Below are 15,471 nucleotides of genomic sequence, written 5' to 3'. Positions count from 1 at the left end.
ATTGTCGCAGAACGTAAGCTGTTCCAAGCTGCCTTCTGCAATTTGACTGGTGGTGATTTTGCCAATGCCGATGGTATTCAAGCGGTGCTCTCATTGTTTTGGAATTGCACCCAAGGTACCTATTATTATTGATATCGGTACTATTTTTGCTTCCTTTTATTTTGCTTCCTTTCATTTGTTCTACTTCTATTTGCCAGTCTTTTTATTTTGTGACCTTATCTTCTCTCCTCTCCTCTCCCCTCCCCTCTCCTCCCCTCTTCTCTTCTCCTTCTCTCCTCTCCTCTCCTCTCTTCCCCTCCCCTCCCCTCTTCTCCAATGCAATACAAGTAGCCTCTCCCTCTCTTCTACATGTGGAATTGGGCCAGCAGATCATTGCAAACCTCCTTGTTTCCCCTTTTCTCAGCACATGGCTAAGGCTGTTTTCTCAATCCAGTGCTTGCATTTGCTGCTAGCGGCAGTAAATGGATGCCATCTAAATGGATGCCAGCTTTTTCTTCTTTTTAAAAGGCAGCATTTGTCTTACTCAGATTCTTGAGGCAAACTCCGCAATTCTCATTCTCACATACTGTAGCACTGAGAAACATCAGGGCAGAATTTCAGCTTTCCTTACACATTCGGTGAGATCCTTGGCACTCAGAAATTGATTGCATCTCCTTCAATGCACGAGAACATCCTTGTTCAAGATTCCCATGTGACTCCAGAAGGGAAACCACCACCACCATGTGCCAGGAAGGGGGAGTTTAATGCTGTGCTATCCCTCCAGTATATCTGGGTAAAGGCTAGGGCAGGGGTCAGCAACCTGAAACAGTGAAAGAGCCACTTGGAACTGGTTCCCTCACAAAAGGAAAAACTGGGAGCCGCAAAAAAATGTGTGCGCATGCGCATACATGCGCACATGCGCAGAACAGGGTTTGAAGAGTGGAGCCAAGGCGAGATATGCACCTACTCTGCATATTTGAATTGATTGGTTGAACTTTTTTAGTCCCACTTTTTTTTGGGGGGGACTACACATAGCAGAGGACTGGGAGCCGCAGGAGACGGCTGAAAGAGCCGCATGCGGCCCCAGAGCCGCAGGTTGCAGACCTGTGGGTTAGGGACACTAGACAAGGAAAATGCAAGATGCTCCCAAACCAGGAGGAGTCTGCGATTACCTTTTCAGACTGACACATTTTCTTGAAAAGCAGCTTTCAAAAACTCCATTCACCATCAGGGGCACAGCTTGGTCACACGGATGTAGGGTATAAATTGGGATGATTTGGAGCTAACATAAAATGCCTCTTCCCCCCCCCCCCCCCGCCGCCTCTGTTGATTTTAAAGATTTTTGGTGATCTCATATCTAGAGGTTCAAAATCATCAACTCTACTACAAGTAGTCCTTGACTTACAACAGTTCATTTAGTGAGCATATGAAGTTACAACCACACTGAAAAATGTGCCTTATGGTCATTTTTCACACTTATAACTGTTGCAGCATCCCCATAGTCACATGATCAAAATTCAGACACTTGGAAACTGGCTCATATTTGTGACTGTTGCACGGTCCCAGGGATCATGTCATCAATCTTCTGTGACCTTCTGACAAGCGGAGTCTACTGGGAAGCCAGGTTCACTTAACAACGGTGTTACTAACTTAACAATTGTACTGATTCACTTAACAACTACGGCAGGAAAGGTTGTAAAATATGGCTTCCCCCATTGACTTTGCTTGTCAGAAGGTGGCAAAAGGGGATCACATGACCCCGGGACACTGCAACCATCATAAATATGAGTCAGTAGCTAAGTGTCTGAATTTTGATCACCTGCCTATAGGGATGCCGCAACAATTGTTAAGTGTGAAAAAAGATTGTAAGTCTTTTTTTCCCCGGTGTTGTGGTAACTTCAAACGGTCATTAAATGAACTGTCATACGTCGTGGACTATCTGTAATGTGAAAAAGCAGTAAAATATACATTTTGCATGGGCCTGGAAACATTTCTTACACTGGAGAGGAGGAGCAGTAGAATGTCTTTGTAGGATGAGTGCAACACTATAGGGTTTAGGACAACTCGCCATGGCCAACGTGCCACGGCCAACTCACTGCAGCCAACTTGCCACGAGGCAACTTGCCACAGGACAATTCGTGGCTGAACAAGAGTTACACTAATATCACAGAAATGGTGACATGGAATCATTAAAGAAAGGATACAAAAGGAGGGGGACAAAATGAAATGTGAATGACAAAAATAAAAATAATTTTTCATTATTTTACATAATTAAATTGAATTGTTGAATTGTCCTGTGGCGAGTTGTCCCATGCTGAGTCACCCATGGTGAGTTGGTCATAGCGAGTTGTCCCATTACAAACACCACCTGCTGCCATCATATTGACTGCGGCAATAATACCTTATTCTTAGAAGACTGTATCTTGTCCCATAGTGAAAATAGTGCTTGCTTGCCTGATGCAAGGCAGTTCTTCATCCATGGTTCCCCAAGTGAATTCTAACCACAATTAATGGCATGGTTTCTTAATATTTAGGGAAGGGGAATTCCCTTAAAACATGGTGTATCCTCTAAAATAAACTTCACCTAATCAAGACACACACCCCAAACTCTCAAAGGAGCTGGGGATCAGAAAATCCTAACTCCATTTCTTTTGTTCTGTTTTTGTACTAGTCTAGGGGTGGGGAACCTTGGCTCTGTTATGAGTCGTGGACTTCAACTCCCAGAATTCCTGAGCCAGCCATGCTGAGGGGAAAGGGAGAGGTTTCCAAGCTGAGCCAAGCTGGCTCAGGAATTCTGGGAGTTGAGGTCCACGAGTCATAAAAGAGCCAAGGTTGCCTACCCCTGGACTAGTCAAACTCTGGGCACCCACAGAAAGCTACGGGCCCTGTCATCAGAAAGTCGCTCGTCCATTTTTATCTCCAACTGATTTCTTTCCACTAGTATTTTATCCAGCTCTTAAGTGGAGAGAAGGCTTCCATTACCCTTTGGGTCCTGAGCAAATTCAAATAGTTCTGTCAGTGAGCCTTCTGCATCCTTTGTCTTCTCTTGAAAACAGTGATGAGCTGGTGATGGCATTGTTTAATTAATGGCAAACTAGACACAAGAAGATCGTGCATGCTCCGAAAATGATTCAGGAGAATGGTTTTGGCATGTACATCTTTAAAACAGGAAGCCTGGGGGGTGGGGGGAATGGTATGGCGTGCTTGACCCTGTGCTTTCTAAAGCTCGATCTTCGGAATCACTTTGAAGCAAAACCTTAGTAACCGATGACCTGAATCAGAAATAAGAGGGGCTGAATTCAGCTATGGAATCTAGTCATGGTACTGCAAGGATTTCCTAGATGCAAAGTAGCCCAACTCAGCATCTACTGTATGAATAAATTATAAATACAAATCATTCCCCACAGGTATGTTGGCTGTTTTGTTGGAAGTCTTACCTCATCTGTCTCATTTATCAACTTGTAATTGTGCTGAAGGGTTGGAAGTAATCGCATCTTTCTTCTGTGCAACTGCCAGCAGTGAATCTGCTCCAACTTTAATTGCCACCGTTTCCATAGAGCAAGTGTAATAGAGACAGTCCTCAATTTATAACCATCTATTTAGTGGCTATTCAAAATTATGGTGCTGAAAAAAAGTGCCTTACAAACTGCTCCTTATACTTACGACCATTGCAGCATCCCTGTAGCCCTGTGATCAAAATTCAGGCATGTACTTATGAAGTTGCAGCATCCTAAGGTCACGTGATCACCATCTATGACTTTTCCAGCTGGCTTCTGATAAGCAAACCCAATGGGGGTAACTAGATTCACCTAACAACGGTCTGGTTTACTTAACGATTGTGGTGATTCACTTAATAAATGTGGCAAAATGGTCATAAAACTGGATGTGACTCATTTAACAATTGCATCACTTAGCAACAGAGGTTCTGGTCCCAGTTGTGGTTGTTAAGTCAAGGACTACCTATATTTAAATTATAAAATCAATCTATGTCACCAATGGTGCATGATAGCATTTTGACAGCATACAAACTAAGTCCAAGAAAGCTTCTAACAACAAGTTGTTTCCATGTTAGAACCAAGAAAAATCCATACGACTTCTTCCTTTCCGGTCCCATCCCCCAAATTATGGCCTGCAACAGTTCTGTTACTTTCTCAATCTGGATGGTGAATTCGTAGAGCATTTCATTCGTCCATAGAATGTATTTGCCTAAGAAGTGGATTTTAAGCTAAAACTGCATCTTGGCTGTTCTAAGTGAAGTGAATTGACACCCCCCCAGCTACATTTAAGCTGATGCAGCTGTGAAGCATGCGGAGAAATGTAGTAAATAAATAGCTGCAGAATAGGATGAGACTATCACTGTGGAAGACTGTGAAGGAATCAGTTGGGTTTATCTTTGTTAAACATTTCAACATCTTTTTGAAGGCACTGTGAAATGAAGAGCCCATCATTATAAGGTTGAGTAGCTGCCTAGCTGTTAGTGCACTACGACCTTTATTTGGAAGCACTGAATAATTCAGAGGTGGTCCTGTACATAAGTTAGCTTTGGAGATAATAGGACAGAAAACAATGGACACACATTTTCTGGGGTGAGGAAGTAATCCCTGGTTCCTAGTATGTTTTATGTGCATGTGATTATTTCCCCTAAAACACACACCTTTATTATGTTTTCTCTATGCTATCCTGTTTGCAAATCATGTATGTCTAGTTCTCTAATGTGAATGTTTCTCTAAGCACATGTTGGTTAAAGAACTGCAATACAAAATACAGAGAATGAAAAATAAATTGAAGCACTCCTGTATTTTGGTTGCCATATTCGTTAAGGATTTCCAAATTCAGCTTGCATTTCCTACTGAAATTGGAAAGAAAACAATTACTGCTGCAAAAGGCTTTGACTCTCTCTATACATTTTTTTAAAAAAAGGATTGAAATTAAAATATGGAAGATTAGGAAGAACCTAAAATATTTCTTCTTGCCTTTGGCTGGTCTAAAGAATCTGCAGGTCCAATTAGGTTAGAAGCTCCTACACCACCACCCAGCCCTAGATTAGCATTAGAGATACAGAAGATTCATACAAAATGATATGTTAAAGTTATATATTCAAAATGGAATAATTACAAAATCAGAGTAAAAAAATAAAGGATAATATAGAAAACATATTGTTTACAAAAATCACCATGCAATAAAATCCTTCTTAGGAGAAGGGTTGTGGGCCCAATGTCCATTGGCTCACATGGAGCTGTTTTAACCTCTGGCTTGCCAAAGCTCCCCAGTTTGCCACCATCACCACCAGTACCACCTGCCTGCTCAAATTCTCTCTACCCAATATACCAATTGGCACATAGGGAACTACATGCGCTAATAGGTAGACTTACCGAATCAAAAATCCCTTTGCTTAGTCTTTTTCATTCCTTCTGTTCAATCGTATCCAATTCTCAGTGATGCAGTCTACAGCTGGTTAATCTAGAGTTGCATAACCCTATGAGAAGGTCTGGTCCCCTGAAAGTCTCTTAAGTTAACACAGAGTTCCATTATTCAAGTAGACTGTCCCACTTGAAAACCTCTTTAGCTCTTTAGCTCATTGATTGACAGAAAGTCACATTACCCTAGAGATGGATTTGCCTATCAAACACCATATCTGTCTCAGGCAAATTGAAGCACTCACTTTCTGGATGGAGAAATAGAAGTGGGCAGCCACAACTTCTTGATTCTTAACAGGATAACAGTGTTGGAAGGGATCTTGGAGGTCTTCTAGTCCAATCCCCTGCTCAGGCAGGAAACCCTATACCATTTCAGACAAATGGTTGTCCAATCTCTTCTTAAAAACTTGCAGTGTTACCAATGAAGTTTTGGAGCATTCACAACTTCTGGAGGCAGGTTGTTCCACTGATTAATTGTTCTGTCAGGAAAGTTCTCCTTAGTTCTAGGTTGCTTCTCTCCTTGATTAGTTTCCATCCATTGCTTCTTGTCCTGCCTTTGGGCGCTTTGGAGAATAGCTTGATTCCCTCTTCTTTGTGGGAACCCCTGAGATACTGGAAGACTGCTATCATGTCACTCCTAGACCTTCTTTTCATTAAACTAGACATACCCAATTCCAGCAATCGTTCCTTATGATTTAGCCTCCAGTCCTCTAACCATCTTTGTTGCTCTTCTCTGCACTCTTTCTAGAGTCTCAACATCTTTTTTACATTGTGGTGACCAAAACTGGATGCAGTATTCCAAGTGTGGCCTTACCAAGGCATTGTAAAGTGGTATTAACACTTCACATGATCTTGATTCTATCCCTCTGTTAATGCAGCTTAACACTATGTTGGCTTTTTTGGCAGCTGCAGCACACTGCTGGCTCATATTTAAGTGATTATCCACTAGGACTCCGGGATCCCTCTCGCAGTTACTACTATTGAGTCAGGTACCACCTATACCAGGGGTAGGGAACCTTGGCTCTTTTATGACTTGTGGTTTTCAACTCCCAGAATTCCTGAGTCTGGTTCAGGAATTCTGGTTATTGAAGTCCACAAGTCATAAAAGAAACAAGGTTCCCTACCCCTGACCTATACTATACCCATGTTCAAATCTGTCAAGATCCTTCTGTACCTTAAGCCTATCTTCAGAAGTGTTGGCTATTCTTGCCAGCTTGGTGTCATCTGCAAACTTGATGAATTCCCCATCTATCCCTCATCCAAATCATTGATGAAACAGAACCTTGTGGTAACCCACTGCATACTTCCCTCCATGTAGATGCAGTTCCATTGAGGACTACACGTTGAGTGCAGTTGGTCAGCCAGTTACAAATCCCTCTGGTGGTGATGCTGTCTAACCCACATTTTTCTATCTTATCAAGTAGTAGGTTGTGGTCAACTTTCCTCTAGTCCACTAATTTTGTCACTTTGTCAAAGAATGTAATAAGATTTGTCTGGTATGATCTGTTTTTGACAAACTCATGTTGGTTTTGGGTTATGATTTTGTTTGCTTCTAGTTGTTCGCCGATTTATTGTTTAACTTTTCCAGAATCTTCCCAGGTATTGAGGTCAGGCTGTTAGGTTTGTTGTTTCCTAGATTTTTTAATTTTTTTTTTAAGATGGGAACTACATCAGCTCTTTTCCAGTCCTCTGGTGGTCCCCTAGTGCTCCAGGAACTTTGAAAAATATAGTTCAGTGGTTCAGATATCACATCTGCCAGTTCCTTCACAACCTTGGGGTGTAGTCCGTCTGGTCCTGGTGATTTGAACTCGTCTAGGATGGACAGGTGCTCACATCATTTTCTTACCCATTTTAACTTGTATTCGTAATCTGTTTTTTTTTACAGTACTGTTTTTGATAGGTTGGGCTGTTTTTTCCTTTTGTGTAAAGACGGATGCAAAAAAAAAAAAAAAACGAGTTAAGAAGTTCTGCCTCCTCCTTGTTGCTTGTTGCTACCTTCTTGTCACTTTCTCCCATTAATGGACCAATTGTTTCCTTGACATTTTTCTTGTTTTACATGTTGAAAGGTTGTTTTTTTGTTACTTTTGTCACAAGCCTTAGTTCATTTTGAGCCTTAGCTTTCCTCACTTTGTTCTATTCTATTACTTGTGCATGCATAATATTGAATTCCAATATTGCATGATCACTCCCCCCCAAGGTTCCCCCAAGCTTCAACACTTGTATTATTTTATCTGTGTTAGTGAGAATTAACTCCAATATAGCTGATCCCCTAGTTCCCTTCTCTACATTTTGAGAGACAAAGTTGTCTGCTAGGTTTTTCAGGAGCTTGTTTAATCTTCCACTTGGTGCAGAGTTTGTCTCCCAGTTGATGTCAGAATAATTAAAGTCCCCGTTACTATTGTGATGTGCTTCCTACATACCTTAGTTAACTGACTAGCAAAAAGTTCATCTATTACCCCTGTTAGGTTGGGTGGCCTATAGTATACACCTATGGCAATGTCATTTTCCCCCTTTTTATATTGACCCAAATGCATTCAAGTTTACAGTTTTCATCATTGTTGTGCTTTATTTCTGTAGAGATGTAGTTATTTCTTATATGTAGTGCAACTCCACCTCCTCTTTTATTTGGTCTGTTTCTTTTAAATAATTTTAATCCCCCTAGCTGTATGTTCCATTTGTGGGTTTCATCCCACCAGTTTTCCGGAAAGGCAACAATATCATAGCTGCCCTCATTTACTTGAATTTCTAATTCACCCTGTTTATTCCTCATACTCTGTGCTTTGGTGCATAGACAACTTGTAACCCTCACTCACCTCTAATCTATTTCAGCCTGCCATCTGCTTAGAAGCTCCCCATCTGGGGGTGGGAGGGCAGCTCCAGATTTTACAACCCTCTTCACCCAGCCTTGCTATTGCCTCCATGACAATATGAGGAGGGCAGGCAGGTGGATGCTTGGATTGGGTAATTCCTGCACACCTACCTGTTGCTGTGATAGAAGATGCTTGCAACTCCACAATTTTTTTATGGGCAAAGCTTCCATTGGCATGAACGGCAGTTTGTACACACTCTAAGAAGCATTCCTGTATCTCCTGCAACCTTCTGGTGCTCACATTTCTACCAAATTGCCTACTGACATTGCATACAAGAGATGTGATGTCTCACTGAAGTGAAAGCGCTAGACTAGGAGCAGAAAAATCCAGTTCTGAGTCCATCATATGCCATCAGTCCAGCTTACTTCACCAGTAAGGAAAAACTTGAAGTGGGAAATGCTGTGTACTCTGCTTGAGCTCGGGGAGGAAAGCAAGATATAAATTTAATGAATAAATAAATACATCAGTATGTTCTGCTCGTTAGTTCAATCAACTCAAATGGAGGGAAGGAAATGGCTCAATTCAAATGTTTTAAAGAATCTTATTTGAACCTGGCAGAAGAGAGGAAACTCCAAGTCAGAAAATAACAATTCATCAGGAGGCAGGTGGTACATCATTCCTTAGGCTCTGCAGCGATGTCACCTATTTTTCAATTATCAGGACAGATCAAATGTGCCACCAGAATAGGAGGAACTTTCTCATCTGCTCCGAGATCTTCCTCTGGCCAAATGTGAGGAGAGTTGGCCTAACCCACAAGAAGGTGCCTTCCCAAACAGTCCTCGTCACGCTTTATGTCCTTGCTTGGGCAACCTTCCAGCATCAAGATTCAAGGTCTCGTGACAGCCGCAAAAGTTCCTTCTGTCTGTCAATCACTCTCAGAGGCTGGATATGAGCCCAGGTTGCAGCTGGACTTCGAGTGCTGAAGGACTGTTCTGAGCCTGAAAGGAAACAAACCAGGAAGTCTATCATCCACAATAGTACTGCAAGAGGCAGAAAGACTAGAGCACCACTAAGTAAAGGATCAGTTGACAAAGTTTCCTAGCTATATTGAGCAAGAGAGTTATTAAATAGGCAGAATATCTCTTTTGTTGGCTTCTAAGACAGATGTGGCCAGTGATGTAACGAAGTCTCCTGAAAAACGGCGACCAGCTTTGTTGGCCTTCTGGGGGATAGGTGTAAGAGACAATGGTTATTTTAGAGCAAAGGAGTGCATTAAGACCCAACTATTTTACTTTTTCCAACGCTCCAATACTCCACCTCTTCACAAACACATATGCTGCTGAAAGTTTGTCATCAACTTTTGGCAGAAGACACCTGTGGCTGGGGTGGAGGTGGGCTATTTTTTATGGCCCGTAGACGAGGGGTTGCTTATCCCTCGCTGCAGCCTAAACAGCAGTGGATTTTCAAGATTTAGGAGGTTCATCCATTTCCATGGACTTGTAGATTCCAGGGGCTGAATCCAGATCCTTTTGCACACAGACTCAGAACTCTGACATGGAATTATAGTTATTTCCAAGGAATTTTTCATGAAAACCTCTTGTTAGGACATTGTCCTTATGAAACAACTGTTGTTATATTTGCATTGGGCAGGGTGGGGGGAGAAAATACCAATGCACACTTTTGAAAAGGAGAGCAATATAAATCATGCAAAGATTTGACAGTTCCAAACGAAAAACCTACAGTTAAACGCATGGACAGGAGACACACACACACACACACACACACACACACACACACCCTTCCCCAATTCACTTGCTTACAGGTTGAGGTGCGCATTGCCCGAGCTTCTTCCAAGAGGTGTTGGGGACGACTCCGCAAGGGGGAGAGGGGAACTGAAGAAAGGGAGAAGAGGAAAAGTAAAAAAAAAGAAACAAAAAGGGAAGTCAGAGGTTCACAGAGTGGGGATGCGTTATTTCCTAGCCAGCTGCTGCCAACTTCTGCTCTTTGTCATCTGCAAAGACATTTTTCTATGTTCCTGAACATTCCAGCTCTAACAGAAATGGCTATTATTATAATGCAAGCATCCTTGTAAAACATCCAGCCAGGAAAGCTATTTCTCTCTTGATGCATCTCTCTCACCTTCTGTTTCAGATCACCTGTAAATCTTCCCTTTTCAACTGTATGACTTTCTTAGGAATGGGGTGAGCTAAATTTTTAATTTTTACTGGAATTAAAAATAGATGAAACATTAACATTTCAAAAACGGTTGAAAACTGCTTTGTAAACTAAAAGGGGGTGGAGAAAATCAATGTATTTCATCAGGAAACTGTATTTGTGCAAGAATCCTGTGTGGCAACCATTCTAGACTGCAGTGTGTAGGCTGATCGCGATTCCCCCCAACTCGGCAGCCTTCTATACTCACGGTTGGGATGACTCCGACAGTGATGTACAAGGTGAACAGCTTTGGCCATCATTCGCTGTACAAGATAGATATGGGCTTGTGTTAAGTTATTCACTTGTTTTCTCTCTATTTTCTCTAATCGAGTTATTGGTAGACTGAAAAACCAACTAACACAGCATGCATGCTGAAGATGCCCCGACATGCAGTCAAAATAGCACTAGCAATAGCACTTTGACTTATATACTGCTACACAGTGCTTTACAAGCTCTCTCTAAACAGTTTACAGAGTCAGCCTATTGCTCCCCCAACAATCTGGGTCCTCATTTTACCGAGCTCGGAAGGATGGAAGGCTGAGTCAACCTTGAGCCTTTCAGAATCGAACTGTTGGCAGTTGGCAGAATCAGCCTGCAATACAGCATTCTAACCACTGCGCCACCAACTTCTTTCTCAGAACACCAGAGTAGTTTTTTCCAGCTACTGAATTTTTTTTCCCCAAAATGAAATGTCCTATTTCATTCACAAAACAGCACAGCGGCCAGTCTACTTCAATTTTCCCTGCCCCATATTTCTACTCACCAGCTTCTCAAAGTTGACAAGGTTCTCCACCAAGGTACGGTTGCCCTCATGAATGAAAGTCATATCTGCAAAGTGAACGCAAGTACCTCATCATTTGTTGCAAAAAAAAAATGGAGACCATCTATCTTTTGTAATTCTCGGACAGGCTTGAAAACTTTTATTTATTTATTTATTTATTTATTTATTTTATTAGATTTATACACCGCCCTTTCCCGAAGGACTCAGGGCGGTTTACAGGGTATTTAAAACAACCAGTACAAAAGTTAAAAACAAATTAAAAAAAGATTAAATCATCCCTAAAATTAAAAACTCCAGTTAAAAATTCTCAGCCTGGGCCGGAGAGCTCAAAGAGCCAGGTCTTCAGATCTCAGTGAAATGAACGAAGGTCGGGGGCAGTCCTAAGCTCCACGGGCAGCTGGTTCCAAAGGGCAGGCACACCCACTGAGAAGGCCCTATCCCTGGGTGTTACCCGCCAGCAATCTTTTACCGGCGGCACCTTGAGAAGAGCCTCCCTGTGGGAGCGCACTGGACAAAGGGAACTTGATGCCGGCAGCAGGTGTTCCCTCAAATATCCCGGACCCAAGCCATTTAGGGCTTTATAGGTCATCACCAGCACCTTGAATCTCACCCGGAGGGCAACCGGAAGCCAATGCAGCTCGCGGAGTAGAGGTGTTACATGGGAGTATTGGGAAACCCCCATCACAACTCGCGTGGCCGCATTCTGCACCAGCTGAAGCCTCCGAGTGGTCCTCAAGGGCAGCCCCATGTAGAGAGCGTTGCAGTAGTCTAGATGGGAGGTCACGAGCGCATGAGTGACTGAATAAGGAACCTTTTGTTCCTCAAGCTTCACTTTCGGTAAATTCTTAAATATGTACATAGACAAAAAAAGTAGACTTAATTTGCCAGCTGCTTCTTTGGTTTCAGTGTAGTTGCCTTACATTTCATGTTTTAGAACCTCTGAACTAGCTATGTGTCAGAATCCATTTATATCATATTCATAAATGTATGTTTAAAACATTATTCCATGGATTCTGCCATCTCCTGAGGAGGAGGGAACGAATGTGTATTGAGCCTGTATTAGGCATTTCAAAGGAAAAGAGAAGCCTTTTGAACTGGGGAAAAAAAGCGGGGGTTAGGGTAGGAGCATCTGGCTTGTGTCACGGAAGAGAGCAATAAACATAAAAGGTCCTAAGTTCCTTTTTCCCACGAGAGGGATGATACGAGGTAAATGATGGGGGACTGACCAAATGGGGTTAAGGGGGGGGGGGTTAACCGGGAACTCTTTATAAGGGTTTAGTTTGTAGAACAATATTAAGTCCTGTCTTGTATTCCTACAACCAAGCATGTCATAGTAAAGATTCCTTTTGGACTAAGATTTGGCTCCAAGTGTTTTGTCTTCCTAAGACGTGGTTTGGGGTGGGTCCTGACACTATGGTTATTTTGAGGCTTTACTTGTCAGTTACTTAAAACTGCACCTGTGTATATATTCAATAGGATTCCTTCAATTATACCTTTAAGAAGGAGGGGCATAAAAGGGATCATGGGTGGAGACAGCTTAGCCACAGCCAGTCTATAAACACGGTGATTCCAAGAAGGATCCTAGAAAGAAAAAAGGATAAATCAGATGGGATGCTTGTAGTCAAACATGCTTTAGGCAGACTGTTGGCTTGTCCAAACCCATTTTTTCAATTGTCTGGCTCCATCTGGACTGTAAATGTTGAAGAATTAGCAGGCCTTGGCAATCTTTTGGAGATCAATGGCCAGACTTAACTTTTGAGGGTGTAGCTGAAGGCTACAGAATATGAACAGAGCTGGGCTTGGGGAGTTATTGCTCAGTTTTGTTTTTAACTGATTCATCTACTCTTTGCTGTTGTTAGCTGCGAAGTCGTGTCTGACTCATCGCGACCCTATGTACAACGTTCCTCCAGGCCTTCCTGTCCTCTACCATCTTCTGGAGTCCATTTAAGCTCACCCCCTACTGCTTCAGTGACTCCATCCAGCCACCTCATTCTCTGTCGTCCCCTTCTTCTATTGCCCTCAAATCTTTCCCAGCATTAGGCTCTTCTCCAGTGAGTCCTTCCTTCTCATTAGGTGGCCAAAGTATTTGAGTTTCAGCTTCAGGATCTGGCCTTCTAAAGAGCAGTCAGGGTTGATCTCCTCTAGGACTGACCGGTTTGATCGCCTTGCAGTCCAAGGGACTCGCAGGAGTCTTCTCCAGCACCATAGCTCAAAGGCCTCAATTCTTTGGCGCTCAGCCTTTTTTATGGTCCAGCTTTCACTGCCATACATTGTCACTAACTCTAGGGCTTACTTTATGACATTTTCATGCATTCCCAGACTTCAGATGGTGCAACACTATAGAAAATTGTACTATCTGGTAAGAGGTGAATCCAAGGGCTGCAACAAGGGGAAATGAAGCCTTGGGCTGTCCACTGCTAGCTTCCATGCTTATGCAAAGTCCCTAAATATATATTCAGAATTATATAGTTGGAGAAAAAAAAACTAGCTAAGCCTCATTAGATTACTATGTCACAGGAAACCTCATGCAACAGTGCCAAAATCTTGCATAATTTAAATGGAGATTCAATACAACTTGGAATTGGAGTGTTGAGTGTCATAATGGCAATTATCACGAGATTTTGGACAATATTTAATAGTGAGTTGGATAGGGTGTGTGTGATGTTGAGGTCCTAAAGCAAGACTGCACAATGGCATCCAATCTCCAGAAAAGTTTGCTAAGCTTATATAAGGGATTCTCTTCCATAATGCTCAACCCCTTGGATCTTCAGAGGTCCAGAAATAGATTTCCATTCATCTACTGAATTCCTCAGCAGATTTTGAAATTAAGAGCCAAAGCAATTGAGTTCTCATTGAATCCATTCAGGGAGAGATCTAAATTTGACCAACACAAATAACTGAGCTCCTACCTTTGTGAGAAAGTCTATCAAGAGAAAGAGAGGAAGTTGCAGAACATTTCGGATCCTGGTCTAGGCAGATTATGTTCCATCAGGCTAGACACTGTTATCTTTTTGTGGAAGGATCCTGATAAACTGTTGAGCACCTGAGAGTCAGCATGCAAATTATTCTGACTAACATTGAAACTACTACTCTTAAGTCTGGCTGCAACTCCTAATATAAAACTGGCACAAGCCGCCCTCTCGGCACCATTGCCCATCTGTAAAATGGGAAATATAGTGGGGATACTATGTAAAATGAGAGAAGAAACAACATTTCTGTTAGGCATATGGTGATAGCCTACAATGTTGGGTTGAAAATATATTAACCATGATGTTGTGACTTTAAGATGTTTTGCTGTACTGTTGGTTTACTACTGTGATAAACCTGTACAACTGTGTATTGAGCTCTGGACCGGTAAGACGACTTTATATTTTGGATTACTCCTTGGACTGTTGCTATTGTGTATGACCTGGACTGTTTATTTTTGACCGTGCATTTTTGTTCTTACACCACCTCAAAGTAAAGTACTTTTTGCTTTCACAACTCAGTGTACTCTTGTGGTTACTGTGTGACTCTTACTGCTCTCAGTACCCTTCCTTGTCTGTGCAACTCTTTGGTAGCACGAGGAGACCTCTGCACAACAATTTCCTAACAATTTCCAAAGATAGAAAGGAACATTTCTCCACTCACCAACATCCGTTCCATAGTGCCATATAGCTTTCTTGTCTTGTGTGGAAGTTTCTGTAATATGAAGAAAAATCAGAGAGAGGCTTGTCAAGAATGGCTAATAAGTTAATGCAGAAAATTAGGGAAATCATTCAACTTATATTTGTTCACGTAGGACTTTGCACCCCTGAAAGAGAAGAGACATATCAAACCCATTGGTAGAATTTTCATATGTGTGCTGAACAACGTAAAGCTTTGTCAACTTTGGACAAAGAGGTCGGCCTAAATTGACCAAGAAAGGCCTTGCTTATTGACATAAATCTCATCCTGTCAAGAAAGGAAATGACTGAAAATCAGCTCATATCATGATATAACTTCTCAACCTGAGTAATTTTTTCCCCTTTGAACTAAAAGGATGTGAATTGTCTGTGAGCCTTGGCTACCCAAGGGTGTCTCACCAATTTGTGCTCAGTAAAATTTCTAGGGAAGAAATCTGCCCTGCTTCTCAAACTGAATTTCTGTTCTGTGGCAGAACATGCAAATAACCCACTTGCTGCCTGTGTGATCTGTTAGTGATCAGAATACCACATCCACGCTACGAAACATTTTAAAAAAATTCAAAAAAAACCTAAATCATAGAAATGAACCACAAAAATAAACAATC

General features: G+C 42.0%; 1 protein-coding gene across 4 annotated transcripts in view; it reads right to left on the bottom strand.

The window, feature by feature from the left end:
- Positions 1-5,122: 5,122 nt before the first annotated feature.
- Positions 5,123-15,471, bottom strand: part of RAPGEF3 (Rap guanine nucleotide exchange factor 3) — a 70,097-nt gene continuing 59,748 nt past the window's right edge. For 3 of the 4 annotated variants that reach the window (XM_083352765.1, XM_083352767.1, XM_083352764.1), the window contains exons 23-27: positions 14,832-14,882; positions 12,695-12,782; positions 11,184-11,248; positions 10,629-10,683; positions 9,772-10,098 (exon numbers count right to left, since the gene is read on the bottom strand). In XM_083352765.1, the coding sequence (XP_083208891.1) occupies positions 9,821-10,098; positions 10,629-10,683; positions 11,184-11,248; positions 12,695-12,782; positions 14,832-14,882 (537 nt within the window). In that variant the 3' untranslated portion in view covers positions 9,772-9,820. Of the gene's footprint in view, positions 9,205-9,771; positions 10,099-10,628; positions 10,684-11,183; positions 11,249-12,694; positions 12,783-14,831; positions 14,883-15,471 lie in introns of those variants that run through there. The other variant, XM_083352766.1, reaches the window with a different exon arrangement.

The sequence above is a fragment of the Vipera ursinii genome (genome assembly GCF_947247035.1).
Source record: "Vipera ursinii genome assembly, chromosome: 2".
In the NCBI taxonomy this organism is placed as follows: Eukaryota; Metazoa; Chordata; class Lepidosauria; order Squamata; family Viperidae; genus Vipera; species Vipera ursinii.
Note: the sequence above shows the minus strand (reverse complement) of the source record. Positions and strands in the feature narration are given on the sequence as shown.